We start from the raw sequence: 18,600 nt of genomic DNA on the forward strand, positions 1-18,600 counted from the left end.
CGGTATTAATGTTTACAATTCCACCCCTGAAGGATGCTGCTCCAGTACCTGTATTGGGGTGGGGGTGGGGGGCTCCAGTGCTTTTTGCTGCCTTCTCTATTCCTCACGCTGGGCACAACCCTAATGCCTCCTCCGAGCTGACATAGGGCTTTCAGCAGTAGGAATACCCTTGTTTGGCACACTGTCCTCTGAGCATAAGGAATCAATTAATTAGCATGCATTTACATGCTGATTGTGCTGGTAGCCGGTGAGATCATTGGTTCACATGCTCATCTGCTCTTAGCATTGTGTGATAGCAAATGCAGGCGCTAATCTGGCGCTAATGGTCTCTAGCACCCACATTTGCTTCTGATAATCAGTGTATTATGAAGACTCCTGAAAAAGACTTTGTAGCCAAAACACGGCCTGTGTTCTCGTTAATACATCCTGAGAGACCCCAGGTGAGGGTTATTGGGGTGTCCCTGGGAATAACTCAGCCAGACCAGGTATATAATTGTAAAAGTAAATGTTTTATTCACCTGGGACCTGTTACCTCACAGCCAGGAACCTCAGATGCAATAGTATCTCTGGTTTAATAACAGTCTTGAGCAGGGTTGCCAGGTGGAAAATTTTTTTCCAGCCCGATGGAGCCCAAAAAACAGCCCAAAACCCGCCCAAACACAAACCCCGCCCCTGACACCCCCACCCCGCGTCATCAACCCCGCCCCCGCCGTCATCAACCCCGCCCCCGCCATCACCGGCCCCGCCTCCCACGTCACCGGCCCCGCCTCCCCGTCATCGCCCCCGCCTCCCACGTCATCGGCCCCGCCTCCACGCCATCGGCCCCGCCTCCCACGTCACTAACCCCGCCCAAAACGTCATTAACCCCACCCAAAAACGTCACTAACCCCGCCCCCCCCGCGGCCGAAAAAACCGCCCTGAAGGCCAAAAACAGCCCAAAAAACCGCAACCCGCCGCGGGCAAAAATTTCCCGCGGCGGGTCGCGGAAAACCGCCCAATTGGGCGGTAAAACCGCCCACCTGGCAACACTGGTCTTGAGTAGGCCTCTCTGGCTAGCAGGCTAAGCAGTCTGTGGCTGGTGCGGGCGGCCCCACCCCAAACATAGCCTGTAAGTTCTCAGGTCTGGCTCCAGCCAGACCTCAGCAAATTTTGCAAGTCTTAAACAAAACAAGGCTGGCTTACCTCAGCTAGGTCACAACAGCTAAGCGCTTCAGTAAAGTTATAAACTTGGGCTTCAGTTCTTCCTTCCTTGGGCCTCCTTAACTTTAGCCTGGCCTTGTCTTTTAAACCTCCAGGTATTGACTCCACCCCTCCAGGCCCACTTCCTTCCGGGGCGGGATCAGTGCTCTTAAGGTTGCCCAGGCTAGTTAGAGAGGGGCTTTTCTTCAGGGTGAGGGGCAGTGTTCTATAAACCCCCTCATACACTCACAATTTGAATAAAGGACTTCCTGCTTGCCATTCTGGTTCATTAGCATGGTCAGAGCTGCCAAGGGGTCTCAATTTTTGAGAGGGAGATTTTAGTACACGCCTAACCACGCCCATTCTGCCTTGGCTCCACCCACTATGGCTTGGCTCCACCCACTGTACCTTGTGTCATCTTGAATTATTTTTGATGTAGGCATAGGAAAAAAAAACATTTTAAGTGCTCCCAGATTTCAACCCAATTCATGTTTAATTATGGGATATCCTATATAATAAAAAGCACCTCCAACATTCTGAAGCTGAGAAAGTGAAGCCTTGAAGCATTCGTGCTCCTCCTGTATCCATCTCCTGAAATGACGTCAAGTACTCCTGTGTTCGTAAAGACCAATCACTGGAAGAGAACGCTGCAGAGTTGCCAGGCAATGGAACGCAACGTCACACGCATAAGGGTGTCGTTGTCCCTCCCTTCCTCCCTCCCTCCCTTCCAGTTCCAGGCAGGGGCGTATCTGAAGTTCGGCGGTAGGGGGGGCAGGGGCTAGAGTGGGGGGGCACATTATAGCCCCCCCTCTACCGTCGTCAACCCCCCCCAACTGGATCTAAAGATGCATGCAGCTTTCACAGCGCGCTGCACGACGAGGATGAAAAAGTTAAAGATCGCTGCTGGGCTGGCGGGGGGTTGGGGTCCCCAGCCAGCTGAAGCAATATTTTAAAAAGCCGGAGGAAGCGGACCTCGGGGTAGGTGACGGCGGTAGGCGAGGGAGGGAGGGTTAACGGCGGTAGGGGGTCCGGGGCAAAATCTGCGGGGGCCCAGGCCCCTGTGGCCCCATGCAGATATGCCCCTGGTTCCAGGCCCCCTACCTCCAAATTTTAAAAGTCAACTTCACTTACGAAGTCGGGTTTACGGCAGCCGACTGCAGCACCGGTAACAGACGTGCAGGCTCGACCCTTCTCTCTCAGCTCTGGTCCCACCCTTGCGGAAACAGGAAATGAGGGCGGGACCAGAGCTGAGAGAGAGAGAAGGGCTGAACCTGCACACCGGTTACCGCTGCTGCTGTCGGCCACCGTAAACCTGACTTCGTAAGTGAAGTTGACTTTTAAAATTTGGAGGTAGGGGGCCTGGAACTGGAAGGGAGGGACGATGACACCCTCATGAGTGTGACGTCGCGTTCCGAAGGGGGGGATCCTGAAACTCGGAGGGAGGGAGGGGGGACCCTGAAACTCAGAGGGAGAGGGGGACACTGAAATTCAGAGGGAGAGAGGGAGGGGGGAACCTGAAACTCGGTCCCCTGGAACTCGGCAGGAGGGAGGGAGGGGATGACCCTGGAACTCGGAGGAAGGGAGGGAGGGGATGACCCTGGAACTCGGAGGGAGGGAGGGGGACAACCCTGGAACTTGGATGGGGACGACGACCCTGGAACTTGGAGGGAGGGAGGGGGACGATAACCCTGGAGCTCAGAACTCAGAGGGAGGGAGGGGATGACCCTGGAGTGAGGGAGGGAGGGGTTGACCCTGGAACTCAGAGTGAGGGAGGGGATGACCCTGGAACTCGGAAGGAGGGAGGGAGGGGACGGATGACCCTGGAACTCGGAGGGAGGGGGGACGACCCTGGAACTCGGATGGAGGGGGATGACGACCCTGGAACTCGGAGGGAGGGAGGGAGGGGGGGCCCATGGCACACACTTTCATTCTCACACACATACTCTCTCTCTCACAGACACTTGCACTCAGTCTCACTCTCTCTCTGTCACACACTCGCACATTCACTCTCTCTCTCTCTCACACAACTCTCATACACACTCAAACATACACACTCCGAGGAAAACCTTGCTAGCGCCTGTTTCATTTGTGTCAGAAATGGGCCTTTTTTACTAGTAAATTATATAAATAAGTAAATAAATAAATAGAAACTCTGAATGTTGAACACCTGATTCTCATAGAGGCCAATTACCTTGTGAAAAAAAAATTTCTTCACCAATATAACAGTGCTAGGGTGTCCCTATAACCAGCTCCTCCAAATGATACACTGATTACACTTTCTAACTCTACCTATGAAAAGTTACTCCCTTATAATACTTCCTCTGAGTACATCTGTATACTGCACAAGCCAGCAATTTTATAAAATTTAAGTGAGATAAATAACAAAAAATGCTACCAACAATATAAAAATGACAACCGTGGATGCAGCAGCTCAGAGGTTACAATTTACTTACTTACAGAGACCAATCAATGGCTTCAACTTTTCATCCAATCCCTCCACCACGATGCAGCCTGTGCTGTGCAGCAACTACATCCACGACAAAAATAAAGCAAGTAAACGCAGGACCTCAGGAGCCTTCAGGCATGTGCTGTCGGCTCTGCTGGTCCTCTGCCCCTGCTGACGTCAACTTTGAGTTCCGGGGGCAGAGGACTGGCAGAACTGACAGCGCATGCCTGAAGGCAGTGCTGCGGCTCCGCGCGTTTGCTTTCTTGTTTTGTTTTTCCACAAGCTGTTGCCTTGGGAGAAGTAGTGGCGGCGGCCGATGAAATCTCAATGGGAGACTTCTTTGGCGGGAGGGTGGGAGATGGCCCGCCAAAGCGGGAGTCTCCCGCTGAATGCGGGAGACTTGGCAGGTCTGTCATTCCCACTCTTGGTCTTTTTGCTTGGCTTTGTCTATGGGATTGATTTGGTTCCTTGTGGTACCCCGTTCTTCTTTTATAAAATAGGTTCTCAGATTCAGCCGCAACAGCATGCAAATGCCGATGCGTACATTTACACCTTTTCCACCAAAACTTTACCCTGTTGGCACATGTGGGTTTATATGCTTACATTGCTGTGCAATTTTATAAAGCAACGTGGCTTACCTGAAAGGAGAACAAAACTGATAATATTATAATGCCTTTGTTTCACTCCATGGTGTGACAGCACCTCAAATATTTTGTGCAATTTTGGTCACCACACCTCAAAAAAGATATAGTCGAATTAGTAAAGATACAGAGAAAGGTGATAAAAATGTTAAAGGGGATTGGATGACTTCCTCATGAGGAAAGGCTAAAGTGGCAAGAGCTCTTCAGCTTGGAGAAGAGATGGCTGAGGGGAGATATGATAGAGGTCTATAAAATACTGAGTGGGGTGGGACAAGTAGACGTGAATCACTTATTTATTTATTAGGATCTATTTACTGCCTTTTTGAAAGAATTCAGTCAAGGCGGTATACAGTAAGAATAAATCAAACAAATATAAGCAATAGACAATTACATCAGTAAAAATATTCAAATAACAATACAAAGTATGGCATAGTACACTACTTACAAAGTCTTTCAAAAAATATAAGGACTAGGGGCACTTAATGAATCTACTGAGAAAGGCAAGGACAAATCAAACTCGGGTATACATATAAAGTATCACATACCATGTAAAATGAGTTTATCTTGTTGGGCAGACTGGATGGATCGTATGGTCTTTATCTGCCGTCATTTACTATGTTACTAAGTAGTAAATTTAAAACAAATTGTAGAAAATATTTCTTCACTCAACATGCAATTAAACTCTGGAATTTGTTGCCAGAGAATGTGGTTAAAGCAGTTAGCTTAGCAGGGTTTAAAAAAGGTTTGGATAATTTCCTATAAGAAAGGTCCATAAGCCATTATTAAGATGGACTTGGGGAAAATCCACTGCTTATTTCTAGGATAAGCAGCATAAAATCTGTTTTACTGTTGTAGGATCTTGCCAGGTAATTGTGACCTGAATTGGCCACTGTTGGAAACAGAATATTGGGCTTGATGGACTTTCGGTCTGTCCTAGTATGGCAACTCTTATGTTCTAACATGTGTTTTTCACAGACAGCAGAATTGATAAGGCACTAGGGATGTCCATTCATTTGAAATGAAATAGAAAATATCAATGACATGTCCCATGTTGTTTCAGCTTGTTTTTGGCCTGAAATAACAGGAAACCCAAAATTTAATGGGAGCCAATATTCAGCAGCACTTAACCAGACAGTGTCGATGAATATCTGCTCTTACTGCAGTGGCACTTGTCATTTAGTGCTGGGGCAGACCAGGGACAGAGACAGGAGTTATGAGGGCACTATTGATTTTCAATTTGATGTCCACAGAGCTGACCAGGCATGTAGGACAACACAATAAGCATAAGAACATAAGAGTAGCCATACTGGGTCAGACCAATGGTCCATCCAGCCCAGTATCCTGTTTTCCAAACAGTGGCCAAGCCAGGTCACAAGTACCTGGCAGAAACCTGGTACTTGCGACCTAACTTGGCTACTGTTTGGAAAATGGCAGTGCAGATTGCATTCCATAATGTATACTTTTTTACCTGTGTATGTGGTCATGCAATTTTCTATAAGTTCTTTTCCACATATAAAACAGGCTTTTTAAAATTGGTATACTTTCACCAGCACACATGGCAAACAATTTTAGAAAAGCCCATTTTTGAAAGCAATGTACTGTTTTTTTCCTGACGACCAGGTCTTTGGAAAATACCACATGATTGACCTTAATAAACATACTAAAACTGAAACAAGAAAAACGGTGAAAGCAAGAAAAAAGGGATTGACAGAAACAAGCAGTGTGAGAAAATACTCCTCCACATCCTGTGTTATGCGGAGAGGCAACTGATCAGTCTATAGTACAAAGAGAAATGTGCAGGCTTGGATTCATTTGCAGACATTTATCTGAGCACAGATCACTGACCTGAACATAAGCTAATTAGTCAATTAGGAGTTACAAATCAATTATTGGAGTTAACAAGTACTTAATTGGCAGTAATTAAAAGTTATGTATGGATCTGCCCTATGCCCTATTCTATAACATGCGCACCTAAATTTCATAGCGTGCAACTCCAAAAGGGTGTAGCCATGGGAAGAGCATGGGTGGGTCAGGGATGTTCCCAGGATTTAGGCACACGGTTATAGAATACTTGGAGTTCCACGTATAACTGACAGTAGTTGGGCATCAGCATTTATACCAGCCCTTTGCAGGCGTAAATGCTCACACCCCAAGTTAGGCTTGAAATTCACACTAAGCTAGTATTCTATAAAGGATTCTTTGCACAGAGCGTCCTTTACAGAATGCTAACTTAACGCAGATCATCCCGGCACCCTTGGGCCTGTCCCATGGTGACAAATTTAGGAGACAGCAAATTCCCTATTATGCTTCCAATCTCTCATCCTGTCCCAGACCTCCAATCACAAATCACAAACTAATTTGATCCCCATCCCCTTGTCTGGCAATGGCATCAGCACATGGCCCTGAGCTCATGGTTCCACTCCTGAAATGGAAGCCCAATGGGGACACTGTGGTGCAAGGCTTAATTTCTGGGGGAACAGCTTGGAACACCGTTTCCCCACTTCTTTTCAAACTCCATAGCAGCACGAGTGTTTGAAAAAGCCTGCAGGGAGCAGGATGGGATGGAGTAAGCATGTAGCAGAGGAGAAAACAATCACTTTACTCCCTAATTCAGTCCCTCTTTTCCTGTTGCTGCCACCCCTGGCTTACCTGCCCCCTCCCCTCGCTCCACAGTTCCACCTCCTTTTTTGCTTACAAATTAAGCCCTGCTGCGGTGCCTGTGAATGCTGGATCACAGGCTGTCTAAATCTCTGTACTGAGCTGGTTAATGCTTCCACGCCCATTTGCCAATAATAGTGCACACTCTTTGGAAATAGTTGCAAGAGGGCACACTTTTTTTGGAAAGAGTTCACACTCTTTCCTGATAGTTGCATGCATGAGCGAACCATTGTGCATGTGCACAGTTTGTGAAAATAGTTTGCAGCATTTTCAGTGTGTCCTCTTTGAAAATAGTACACACTCTTTGCTCCTGTAATAGCCAACCCCCCCCCCCAAACCCACACACAAATAAAACAAACGTTTCTGTAAATAACACAGGAAATGACTCGAGCCAAAAATGTTTTTTCTGCCCCTGCCTAATAAAGACTTGTGCTTTGACAATTGCCACAGGAACAAAGTCTGTGTTATCACTTGTAGCTGCCATATATGTGGTAGAATTGCACTGGAAAGTATGCATGTAAAGTTTAAAATGTAATTTACTTAAATACTCCCCAATCAAAACATACCCTTGGGAACATCACCTCTCTGGGCTGTGAAAAGCCTGCATGTGTGAATCAATTAATGGATTTTTACTTCTATTAATGGAGGAGTGTCTCCAGACAGTCTCTGTGGGTACAACACTAGGGAAGTGTGTTCTTTAGTGTGCATTCAGGGGCCCTTTTACTAAAGCTTAGCACAATCTTAGTGTGCACTAATGGATATTAATGTATGCTAAGTGCTAAGAAGCCTATTATATACTTATGGGCTTCTTAGAATTAAACTGAGCATTAATAAAAGGGCCCCTCAGTTTATTACTTTGAAAATTACTTCATAAATGAATGTGCATTAAATAGATTAGCTCATGTTAAAATGTTCTGACACACATTAATAAGGGCTGCTTTTACAAAGCTAATGGGTAGTGCCACTTTGTAAAAGGATCCCTAAATTCTTTATTAAAATGAATGTATGACATGAACAGGAAAAATTATCTGAAAATTAGGAAGAATGCCGAAACCAACCCAAAAGAAACCAAAAGTTTTTGCTATGTGCACATCTCTGTAAAACACTTTTTCCTCATGCAAATAGATCTATACATTGCCCTCCCCAATCAAAACTTTGGCTGAAAATACACTTACATTTTGGCATATAAGTGAATCACTGAGGTTTTGATGAAAAGTGATCCCCTGAAATTTTATGCCTGTTATAGTTCTTGATCTTAGTTCATCATTTCTAAGTTGCCAGCTAGTTAATTTATCTCAAATTTTGACCGTGTCTGTATCCATGGGCAGCCATTCAAGGAAGAGAAATGGTTCCGTTCCAGCTGCAGGTGGAATTCAAAACTCGAGATCACAGAAATGCCTGTCGCATCATCACCCAAGAAAAAAAAATTACAAGCAACAGGTGAGAACTTTCACAGATGGAGGCTGGGTGCAGTCCTTAAGTAATGAAGCCATTTCTGTCATGCTGTAATCAACTCCCTCTAGTGGTATGAGAAAACATCTCCAGCTAATTAGACAGTTTCTATTGCTTGAAGGGTAGAAGCATTCCCCATCATTCCATCATTTGCCCCCGGATTCTATATATCGCACTGAGAATTCTGTGCAGAAATCGAAGCATATTCCAAAACAATGCACATAACCTAATCAATTAACAAGCTAATCAGCGCTGATCATTAGATGTTAACAACCAATTATCAGCAGTAATTGGCATTAATTAGAATTTTCAAGCACTACTTGTTAAGCGTATTCTGTAAAGTGGTGTGCGTAAATTATAATGCATGCTGCCAAAAAGGGGGCATGGCCATGGGCATAGAATGGGCGGTTCATGGGTGTTCCAAAATTTTATGTGAATACCTCTGTGCCTAACTTAGGCACCAGTATTTACACCAAAGTTTCCTTGGGGAACATTTTACTAAGCCGCGTAAGCATCTACACGCATCCAATGCGCTTCAAAATGGAGTTACCGCCCAGTTACCACATGGCTCTTGTGGTAATTTCATTTTTCGCGTGCATCCAATATGCACATCTGAAAAATCATTTTTATTTTTGAATGCACGTATTGGACGTGCGCCAAGTGGCATTATATGCACGTAGGTCATTATCACCCGGTTACCATGTGAGTCTTTACCGCTAGGTCAATGGCTGGCGGTAAGGTTGCAGATCCAAAATGGACGTGCAGCAATTTTGATTTTGCCACACGTTCATTTTCGGCAAAAATTTAAAAAAAGGCCTTTTTTACAGGCTCGCTAAAAAATGGATTGGCGAGCACCCAAAACCTGCGCCTACACTACCGCAAGCTATTTTTCAGCTTACCTTAGTAAAAGGACCCCTTGGTGTAAATGGATGTGCCTAGAATTAGGTGTTAACAAACTCACTTCAAGCTCATAAGTTTAGCACAAGTCCATCAAATGATACCTGGGCTTGTGATACTTGAAACTAAAGAAAACCATTTTTTGTAGGAGGCCTGTTTGGCAGAGTCATGGGGCTCTCATCGATTTCAGCCTCCACTCTCCAATCGTCACTGTTCTCCAAACCTGTTTTTATATCATTGTATTTTTTATATATATTTTGTACTTTTAAATAGTTTATTTTAACATTCAAATCCTCAATTATGTGAAACTTTCAAACATGAAAACTTTTTGCAAGTTAGTACTTCAATAGCACTTAGCTTAAATAGATTTCTTGTCAAGGGGATATCTTGTCCGACATGACATCGTGTTTCGCCGCTTGGCTGCTTCAAGGCTATGTCCCCGTCTCGGTGTTATCACATTCTTTACTGATGTAGAATTAGGTGTTGGCATGGCTGCTAGATGTATTCAATAAACCCGCTTAAGTGTATTCTATAAACCACGCCTAAACCTAGGCACAGTTTATAGATTATGCCTAAACAGAAACTTTTTTCAGCACTGATTTTTCAGGCGCCATAAATAGAATCTACTTCTTGACGCCTAAAGTTAGGGGCGGGTTGTGCACATAAGTTATAGAATACTAGCACCTATACATGTAAGTGCTTGGCGCTATTCCATAACTTATGCACACAAGTCTCTTACTGCCTAAGTTCAAAGTGGTATACACATGGGTGGACAACAAAACAGTAGATCGAGGGTACAAAGAGGGGTCCGTTCACAACGCAAATAAGTAAATAAATAAAAGCCTGACATGGCCATGTTTCACCCTTTCCAAGGGTTGCATCAGGGGCTATAAAAACCAAGAGGTGTTTCTCCAAAAGTATCACCTAATGGTAAAAACTTCACTCCAAAGCAGCAGCAATTCATGTCGGTCTTTTATTTATTTACGTTTTTACGTAGAGGATAACTCGGACCCTTCTTTGCACCATCAATTTGCTGTTTTGTTGTGCGTATTGGATTTTGTGGATTGCATGCCAGTCTGTTTTCTGATACACATGGGTGGAGCAAGTGCAGCCAATGGGCAGGTTTGCCAGTTATGTGCTTAACTCACAGATTCTGTAAGACATGGTGTAACTTTGTGCTTAGTTACACTAAAATTTTATAACAGAATCTAAATTAGGTGAAGAGCGGGTGTATTCTATAACAATGCGCATAGATTTTAGAAATGCCCACGTCCCACCTATGGTAATGCCCCCTTTTCAACTATGCAACTTAGAATTTACACGCGCCACATTACAGAATACACTTAGCGAGTTGTGCACATAAATCTTAATGCCAATTAGTGCTGATAATTGCTTGTTAACATCCAATTAACAGCGCTGATTAGCTAGTTAACCAATGAAGTTATATGCATTGTTATAGAATACTCTTCAATTTTCACGCAGAAATTAAGGCGCCGTATATAGAATCCTGGTGGAGAGTGAAGCTTTGTGCTGGGCCTGTAGAACCAACACATGGTAAAAAGATGTGGTGCCAGTTCTGGACATTGCAAAAAAAATTCCCAACTAACCTCAAATATATGTCTAGCTCTGCTCACAAATTTTTCAGACTCTTTCAACTTTATTTACAGTATTTATTTTCTTATGACATTTGATACTTTACCCTTCTAGGTAACAACCAAATCAAATTGGTTTTCGAAAATTGTCCAGCTAAAAAATAAAAGTAGTGGTTATAAATAGCAAATATATTACATCCTAAACATATATTAACATATAGTTACAGTCCCTTCAGACCTGTCCAGATGAACATGTTTATGCTTTTCTGCACGGGAACAACTATTTGATAACATCACCTGTTATTGGGTGCCTGTGAAACCTTAACATAGTAACATAGTAGATGACGGCAGAAAAAGACCTGCACGGTCCATCCAGTCTGCCCAACAAGATAACTCATATGTGCTACTTTTTGTGTATACCCTACTTTGATTTGTACCTGTGTTCTTTAGGGCACAGACCGTATAAGTCTGCTCAGCACTATCCCCACCTCCCAACCACCAGCCCTGTCTCCTAACCACCGGCTCTGGCACAGACCGTATAAGTCTGCCCAGCACTATCCCTGCCTCCCACCAACCGGCTCTGGCACAGACTGTATAAGTCTGCCCAGCACTATCCCTGCCTCCCAACCACCAGTCCTGCTTCCCACCACCGGCTCTGGCAACGACTCAATGAAGTTTCAGAAGGATGGTTTGAAACTGGAAGGATGGATATTGAGGTATAGAAGAGCTGAATAATTAATAACTGGATGGAAAGACAAAATGAAATGGATTGGTCTTGAAATGAATAGATGGAGAGAACAGATGGATAGGTATAGAGAAGATACTGTAGATGGTGGGGAAATGGAAGGACGGAATGTGATGAATAGAGAAATCGAGGACTAGAAAATTTAATGGAAGGCCAGACAGTGTAATGGATATATGAAAAGGATGGCAATATTGTTAGATATTTTATAAGATGTAGAATAGTGAACTAAAAAGAAATAAAATGGAATGGAGAGATGAATGACAAGGTTGACACGACCCATCAGACAGACTAGGAAACTACCTATAATTGATGAAACAGGAAAAGCCAACTTTGCACCTGCATCTCCATACTGAACCTCCTTCCTCTTACTGACTGTGTCAACTGCCTGTCTCCACAGCACCAGCTCCAGTCCTTCAGTAAACCTGGGGACCGTGAGTCAGGAGGTTGTGCTTACAGACTCCCAGTAGCTCCCTCAAACCCTTCTTCCTGTACAAACTTCCCAATATATTTCTATCTCAGGTATAAGTTAGTAGATAGAACCACACAGATTTAAATGACAATCTAGGACAGAGGAACTAATGTGTGGCAAGATTTTGTAGTTAACTGCTTGGCAATGGCCAAAATTGACAAGTGGTAACTGTTAAAGATGTCTCCAGTAGTTTCACACTCAGTCAGTGCAAAGAAAAAAAATTGTTTAATATGCATTTTACCCTCGGATTCTGTATATGGGACTAGATTCTATATATGGCACCATAAATGCAGGCAATTTAATTTAGGCACAAATTAGGAGCTTAGGCACTATTCTATAAAGTGTGGATTCCCTTTATACTATACTGCTCAGCACATAATGTTTTCCATGCTGATTTACTGAATCTGGTCCTAACTACACGGCAGATAACACGATACAGTTAGCTATTTTATTTTATTTTTGTTACATTTGTACCCCGCGCTTTCCCACTCATGGCAGGCTCAATGCGGCAGGCAATGGAGGTAATGTTAACAGCTCTGTGTTATCTGCTACATTAACAGTTAACGTGCATTTACTGTAAGGCACATTTCTCATCCATTCCCCCCATTCCATGTTAGATGGTTAATGCAGGAATTACTGTGTACTGCATTAGCAGTTAGCGTGGCTCCATATGCGATAATTCCTGTGATAAATGGCTAAAGCAGCTTAGTAAATAAGGACCTTTGTCTATTCCCAAGCGGGCCAAAATTCAGAGCTTTGCTTTATTTGTTTAAATATCGCCACTGAATCTAAGTCACATATGTGAGTGTGCTGGCTTTTATCATTTATGTTATGTTATGTTACACGGGGACTTTATTCTGTCTTTAAAGGATGGCTAACATCCGAAAGAACTAGATGAACACATCCAGGAATTACAATACAAACAAATGGCAGCTAACAAAGGACATAGCTAATATTGGTCCTATCAATTAGAATCTAAAGATGCATGGCCAACATCATGGAGCAGAAAAGTTTTCAGCTTTTTTCTAAATACTAGATAATGATGGCAAGCTCTTAATGAGTTCCACAGTGTGGCCATCTGTTAATGTAGTAACAAAGAGAAATGTTTGATTGACTTTAGGTTAGTTATGTTCAGAAACTGCAAAAGAAGTTGTTTTCGGGTGTTATACTTAGACCCAGCCCTCTGTAAAAGTGAAGCCATATTTGTCATGTAGGAAGGAGCTTCGCTAGACAAGATCTTAAAAACTGTAACTTTCAGCTTAAAATGAATGTGGGCTGTTATAGAAGTGCCTTTAGAAAGGCAGTTCTATGACTGGGGCACCTACATACTCCACGAGTGCACGCAAGCATACAGAATGCCAGCCCTTTTGGGGGGATTTTATATATGGTGCCTAAAAAATCAGTGCAGAAAACATTTCCTCCTAAGTGTATTCTATAAGCGGCGCCTAGATTTAGGCATGGTATATAGAATATATGTAGTTGGTATCTCAGCGCCTAAAACTATGCATGTCCATTTACATCAAAGAAAACATGGCGTAAATCCCAGCATGTAGATTTATCTTGTTATCACTCTAAGGGTTACACTCAATATAAGTAGTCAAGCGTGTATTACATACCATTAATTAGACTACTACAAAGTTGTATATTTCAAAATCTAGCTACTCTTTATTGCTAGTCATACTTTCACCCCTAAACAATTACTCACACTAAAACTCACACATCAACCATCAAATCCCTTGGGATTTTCAAACATAAGGACTTAAAAATACATCAATTGTTCCACATATCTTATAGTCCACACCATATCTTCTCTGATACAACCTCCATGGTTGTTAGATCTCCAATAAATCTACTGTCCACACAGTGCGTTCCAAAAGACTGTGTTCCAAATAATGTCCAGTGTTTCATCAATTCAAACTCAGTCCTGATGATGAAAACAGTATCTTAATCGCCAACACAGGGATTTGTATGGATCAAACTCTCTTTGTAGGCAATCATCCGGTCTCAACACTGGCCGAGTTTCATTTTTCTTCTTCAGGAGAACTGCTACAAAACATCAATAATGCACTACTATCATACAATATACTATTTTAAATTCCATTAACTCACAAAATATATTAACAATACCTTGAACAGCCTCATATAACTGCTTGGTACACCAAGAGTACCCTCTGTGGTCGGTATGACCGCTCACGCTGAATAGATGACTTGAAGTCTGATTTTACAACTCATTTCTAATGCCATCAATAGTGGCCAATCCACTTCTTTATTCAAACCATATGGCTCCACCATGCCACAATTATATATCATTCTTTGTTCTCTCTTAATTAGCTCCCGTTCACAGTTCCTCCCCATACCCTTCAAGCAGACTAACACCACAAATCTTAAGTCATCTACAACATGACCCACTCTGCAACCTAATATAGCTAAGATGTTGCGCAATGCGCATCTTGATCTTCCATGTAGTTTACCCGATATACCAAAGTTGACACGGACAGCTCACCCCATAAACAATATTCTTAGTGTTACAATCTGACTTCGTCTTTAAATAGAAATCTTTACCGATCGCTTGAACCCACACCCAATCAGTGCATGTCCGTGCTTTTCATTATCATGTAGAGGGTAAGCCTATCTCGGGACAGCCTTTAGTTGTTCGCTTCATGAGAGGTTTGCTTTTGTCCAAGCCCCCTATCAAGCCTCCTACAGTGTCATGGGATCTCAATGTCGTTCTCACCCAGCTGATGAAACCTCCTTTTGAGCCACTGAATTCCTGCCATCTGAAGTACTTGACTTGGAAGGTCATTTTCTTGGTGGCAGTCACTTCAGCTCATAGAGTCAGTGAGCTTCAAGCCTTGGTAGCTCATGCTCCTTATACTAAATTTCATCATAACAGAGTAGTCCTCCGCACTCACCCTAAGTTCTTGCCAAAGGTGGTGTCGGAGTTCCATCTGAACCAGTCAATTGTCTTGACAACATTCTTTCCCCGTCCTCATACCCACCATGCTGAATGTCAGTTGCACACATTGGACTGCAAGCGAACATTGGCCTTCTATCTGGAGCGGACAAGCCCATTCAGACAGTCCGCCCAAATGTTTGTTTCTTTTGATCCCAACAGAAGGGGAGTGTCTGTGGGAAACGCATCATATCCAATTGGCTAGCAGATTGCATTTCCTTCACTTACGCCCAGGCTGGGCTAACTCTTGAGGGTCATGTCACAACTCATAGTGTTAGAGCCATGGCAGCGTCAGTGGCCCACTTGAAGTCAGCCACTATTGAAGAGATTTGCAAGGCTGCGACGTGGTCATCTGTCCACACATTCACATCTCACTACTGCCTTCAGCAGGATACCCGACACGACAGTCGGTTCGGACAGTTGGTGCTGCAGAAGCTGTTTGGGGTTTAGAATCCAACTCCACCCCCCTAGGCCCATTTTTATTCTGTTTCAGGCTGCACTCTCAGTTAGTTGGTTCTATTTAGGTCAATCTCAGTTATGTCCTCGCTGTTGCGAGGCCTAATTGACCACTGTTTGTTGTTTTGAGTGAGCCTGGGTGCTAGGGATACCCCAATCGTGAGAACAAGCAGCCTGCTTGTCCTCGGAGAAAGCGAAGTTACTTAGCTGTAGCAGGTATTCTCCGAGGACAGCAGGCTGATTGTTCTCACAAACCCGCCCACATCCCCTTTGGAGTTGTGTGTCTTTTGATTTCTACTGGACTGAGGAGCTCACTCGCACTACGGGCGGGAAGACGGTCGCGCATGTGCGGTTTGCGCATGTGCACGCGAGGGCTAGCAAACTTTGTTGCTAGGAAGATCTTCCAATCTGGTGCTGCCGTCGGACGCCACCCAATCGTGAGAACAATCAGCCTGCTGTCCTCAGAGAATACCTGCTACAGGTAAGTAACTTCGCTGTTTGTGCATGTGGTGTGTGTGTTTGCTGTGTGCTATGTTATGTATGTTGTGCCTGAGTATTTAGGTTAATGTGTTTTTTAAAAAGTGTCATTGTGTGTTTGTATAGGTCCAGGTTTAGGCACATCATTATAGGGCTTATTTTCAAAAGAGAAAAATGTCCAAAAAGTGTCATAAAGCACCATTTGGACAGATTTCTTCTCAAACACTTGGACATTTTACAGCCATAATGGAACAAAACCAAACATCTAGGGCAAAAACTTCTATATTTTGGTCTAGACCTGTTTTTCTATTGAATAAGACAACACAAAACAGTACCCTAAATGACCAGATGACCACTGGAGGGATTCAGGGATGACCCCTCCTTACTCCCCCAGTGGTCACTGACCCCCTTCCACCACCAAAAAATGTGACTAAAAGTAGTACTTACTAGCCTCTATGACAGCCTCAGATATTATAGCCAGGTCCATTAGAGGAGCATGCAGATCCCTGGAGTGGTGTAGTGGTGAGTGCAGTGCATTGTAGACAGGTAGACCCAGGCCCATACCTCCCTCTATCTGTTACATGTGGTGGAAACTGTAAGCCCTCCAAAACTCACCAGAAACCTACTGTACCCATATATTGGTGCCCCCTTCACCCATAAGGGCTATTGTAGTGGTGTACAGTTGGGGGTAGTGGGTTTTGAAGGGTTCAGCAGACAAGATAAGGAAGCAACAGTGAGATGTATACCTGGGAGCATTTATATGAAGTCCATAGCAGTGTCCCCTAGGGTGCCCCATTGCTCTCCTGGAATGTCTGGGGGACCAGTCTGCTAAAATTGCTGACCCCTCCTATTCCTCAATGGCTTGATTTTATATGTTTTTCACTTGTGCATTTTTTTTAAATGGCCTGAAAAGATAAACACACAGAGCACAAAACCTTGTTACCAACAGTATTAATGGTTACATTTGCTTTTTGGATTTGGGACATTTGGCCCAAAATGTCCAAAGTCCGACTTAGATGTCATATCGAAAATGCAATTGGTGTGCTGGAGAGAGACAGAGTGTGTGTGTGTGAGACACAGACTGTGTGCGAGTGTGTGTGTGAGAGAGAGAGTGTGTGACAGCGAGTTCAGTGTCTGTGTGTGCTTTTTTTCTTTCTGTTTTGTAGATATTATGTTTCCCATACTCCGCCTGTCATGTTGTGTAACCGTAAGCAATTGGTGAGATAGAGAGTGAGTGAGTGGGAGAGGGGGGGGGGGGGGGGAATCAACGGCGGCCTTGGGGGGGGGGGAGCAGCGGCGACGTGGAGGTGGTGCATATGGGTGAGACTTGGGGGGGTGTCTCCGGGGGTGGGCTCGGCATGCATTAATACCCACTCACCCCAGTCTACCTGTAGCACCACAGCGCACCTTCCGCTTCTAACCATGCACTATGTGTACCCGCATAGCCACCGTACTAATCGTCGCGCCATGCGGTGTTACGCAACCAAGGAGGGGAGCTGGAACTGAGAAACCAGCTGCAGAAAGTTATAGCCTCTATCAACGCCGGAACAGATCTTTGATGTGCCGCACATGCGCAGAACAGCGTGGCTGCAGAAAGGTAGAGCCTCTACGAACGTCAGAACAGATCTGTGACGTGCTACGCTGTTCTGCGCATGTGCGGCACGTCGGTCACTTCATTTATATAGTAAGATACCATACCATCATATACATAAGTACAGAAGTATTGCCATACTGGGAAAGACCAAAGGTCCATCAAGCCCAGCATCCAGTTTCCACAGTGGCCAATCCAGATCACAAATACCTGGCAAGATCCCAAAAAAGTACAAAATATTTTATACTGCTTATCCCAGAAATAGTGGATTTTCCCTAAGTCCATTTAATAATGGTCTATGGACTTTTCCTTTAGGAAGCCATCCAAACCTTTTTTAAACTCCGCTAAGCTAACCGCCTTTACCACATTCTCTGGCAATGAATTCCAGAGTTTAATTACACTTTGACTGAAGAAACATTTTCTCCGATTTTTTTTAAATTTACTACATTGTAGCTTCATTGCATGCCCCCTAGTCCTAGAATTTTTGGAAAGCATGAACAGACGCTTCACATCTACCCGTTCAACTCCACTCATTATTTTATAGACCTCTATCTTATCTCCCCTCAGCCGCCTTTTCACCAAGCTGAAGAGCCCTAGCCGCTTTAGCCTTTCCTCATAGGGAAGTCGTCCCATCCCCTTTATAATTTTCGTCGCCCTTCTCTGCACCTTTTCTAATTCCACTATATCTTTTTTGATATATAGAATTGAACACAATATTCGAGGTGCGGTCTCACCATGGAGCGATACAAAGGCATTATAACATCCTCATTTTTGTTTTCCATTCCTTTCCTAATAATACCTAACATTCTATTTGCTTTCTTAGCCGCAGCAGCACACTGAGCAAAAGGTTTCAACGTATCATCAACTACGACACCTAGATCCCTTTCTTGATCCGTGACTCCTAACGTGGAACCTTGCATGACGTAGCTATAATTCGGGTTCCTCTTTCCCACATGCATCACTTTGCACTTGCTCACATTAAACGTCATCTGCCATTTAGACACCCACCAGCTTATTTTCGAAAGAGAAAGACGCCCATATTTT

At 44.0% G+C, this 18,600-nt stretch overlaps 1 protein-coding gene across 1 annotated transcript in view; it reads left to right on the forward strand.

The window, feature by feature from the left end:
• LOC115468950 (circularly permutated Ras protein 1-like) overlaps positions 1-18,600 on the forward strand; it is a 182,280-nt gene that overhangs the window by 99,477 nt on the left and 64,203 nt on the right. The window contains 1 exon segment of the mRNA XM_030201133.1: positions 8,253-8,364. Coding sequence (XP_030056993.1) covers positions 8,253-8,364 — 112 coding nt within the window.

The sequence above is a fragment of the Microcaecilia unicolor genome, chromosome 4 (assembly GCF_901765095.1).
Source record: "Microcaecilia unicolor chromosome 4, aMicUni1.1, whole genome shotgun sequence".
In the NCBI taxonomy this organism is placed as follows: domain Eukaryota; kingdom Metazoa; phylum Chordata; class Amphibia; order Gymnophiona; family Siphonopidae; genus Microcaecilia; species Microcaecilia unicolor.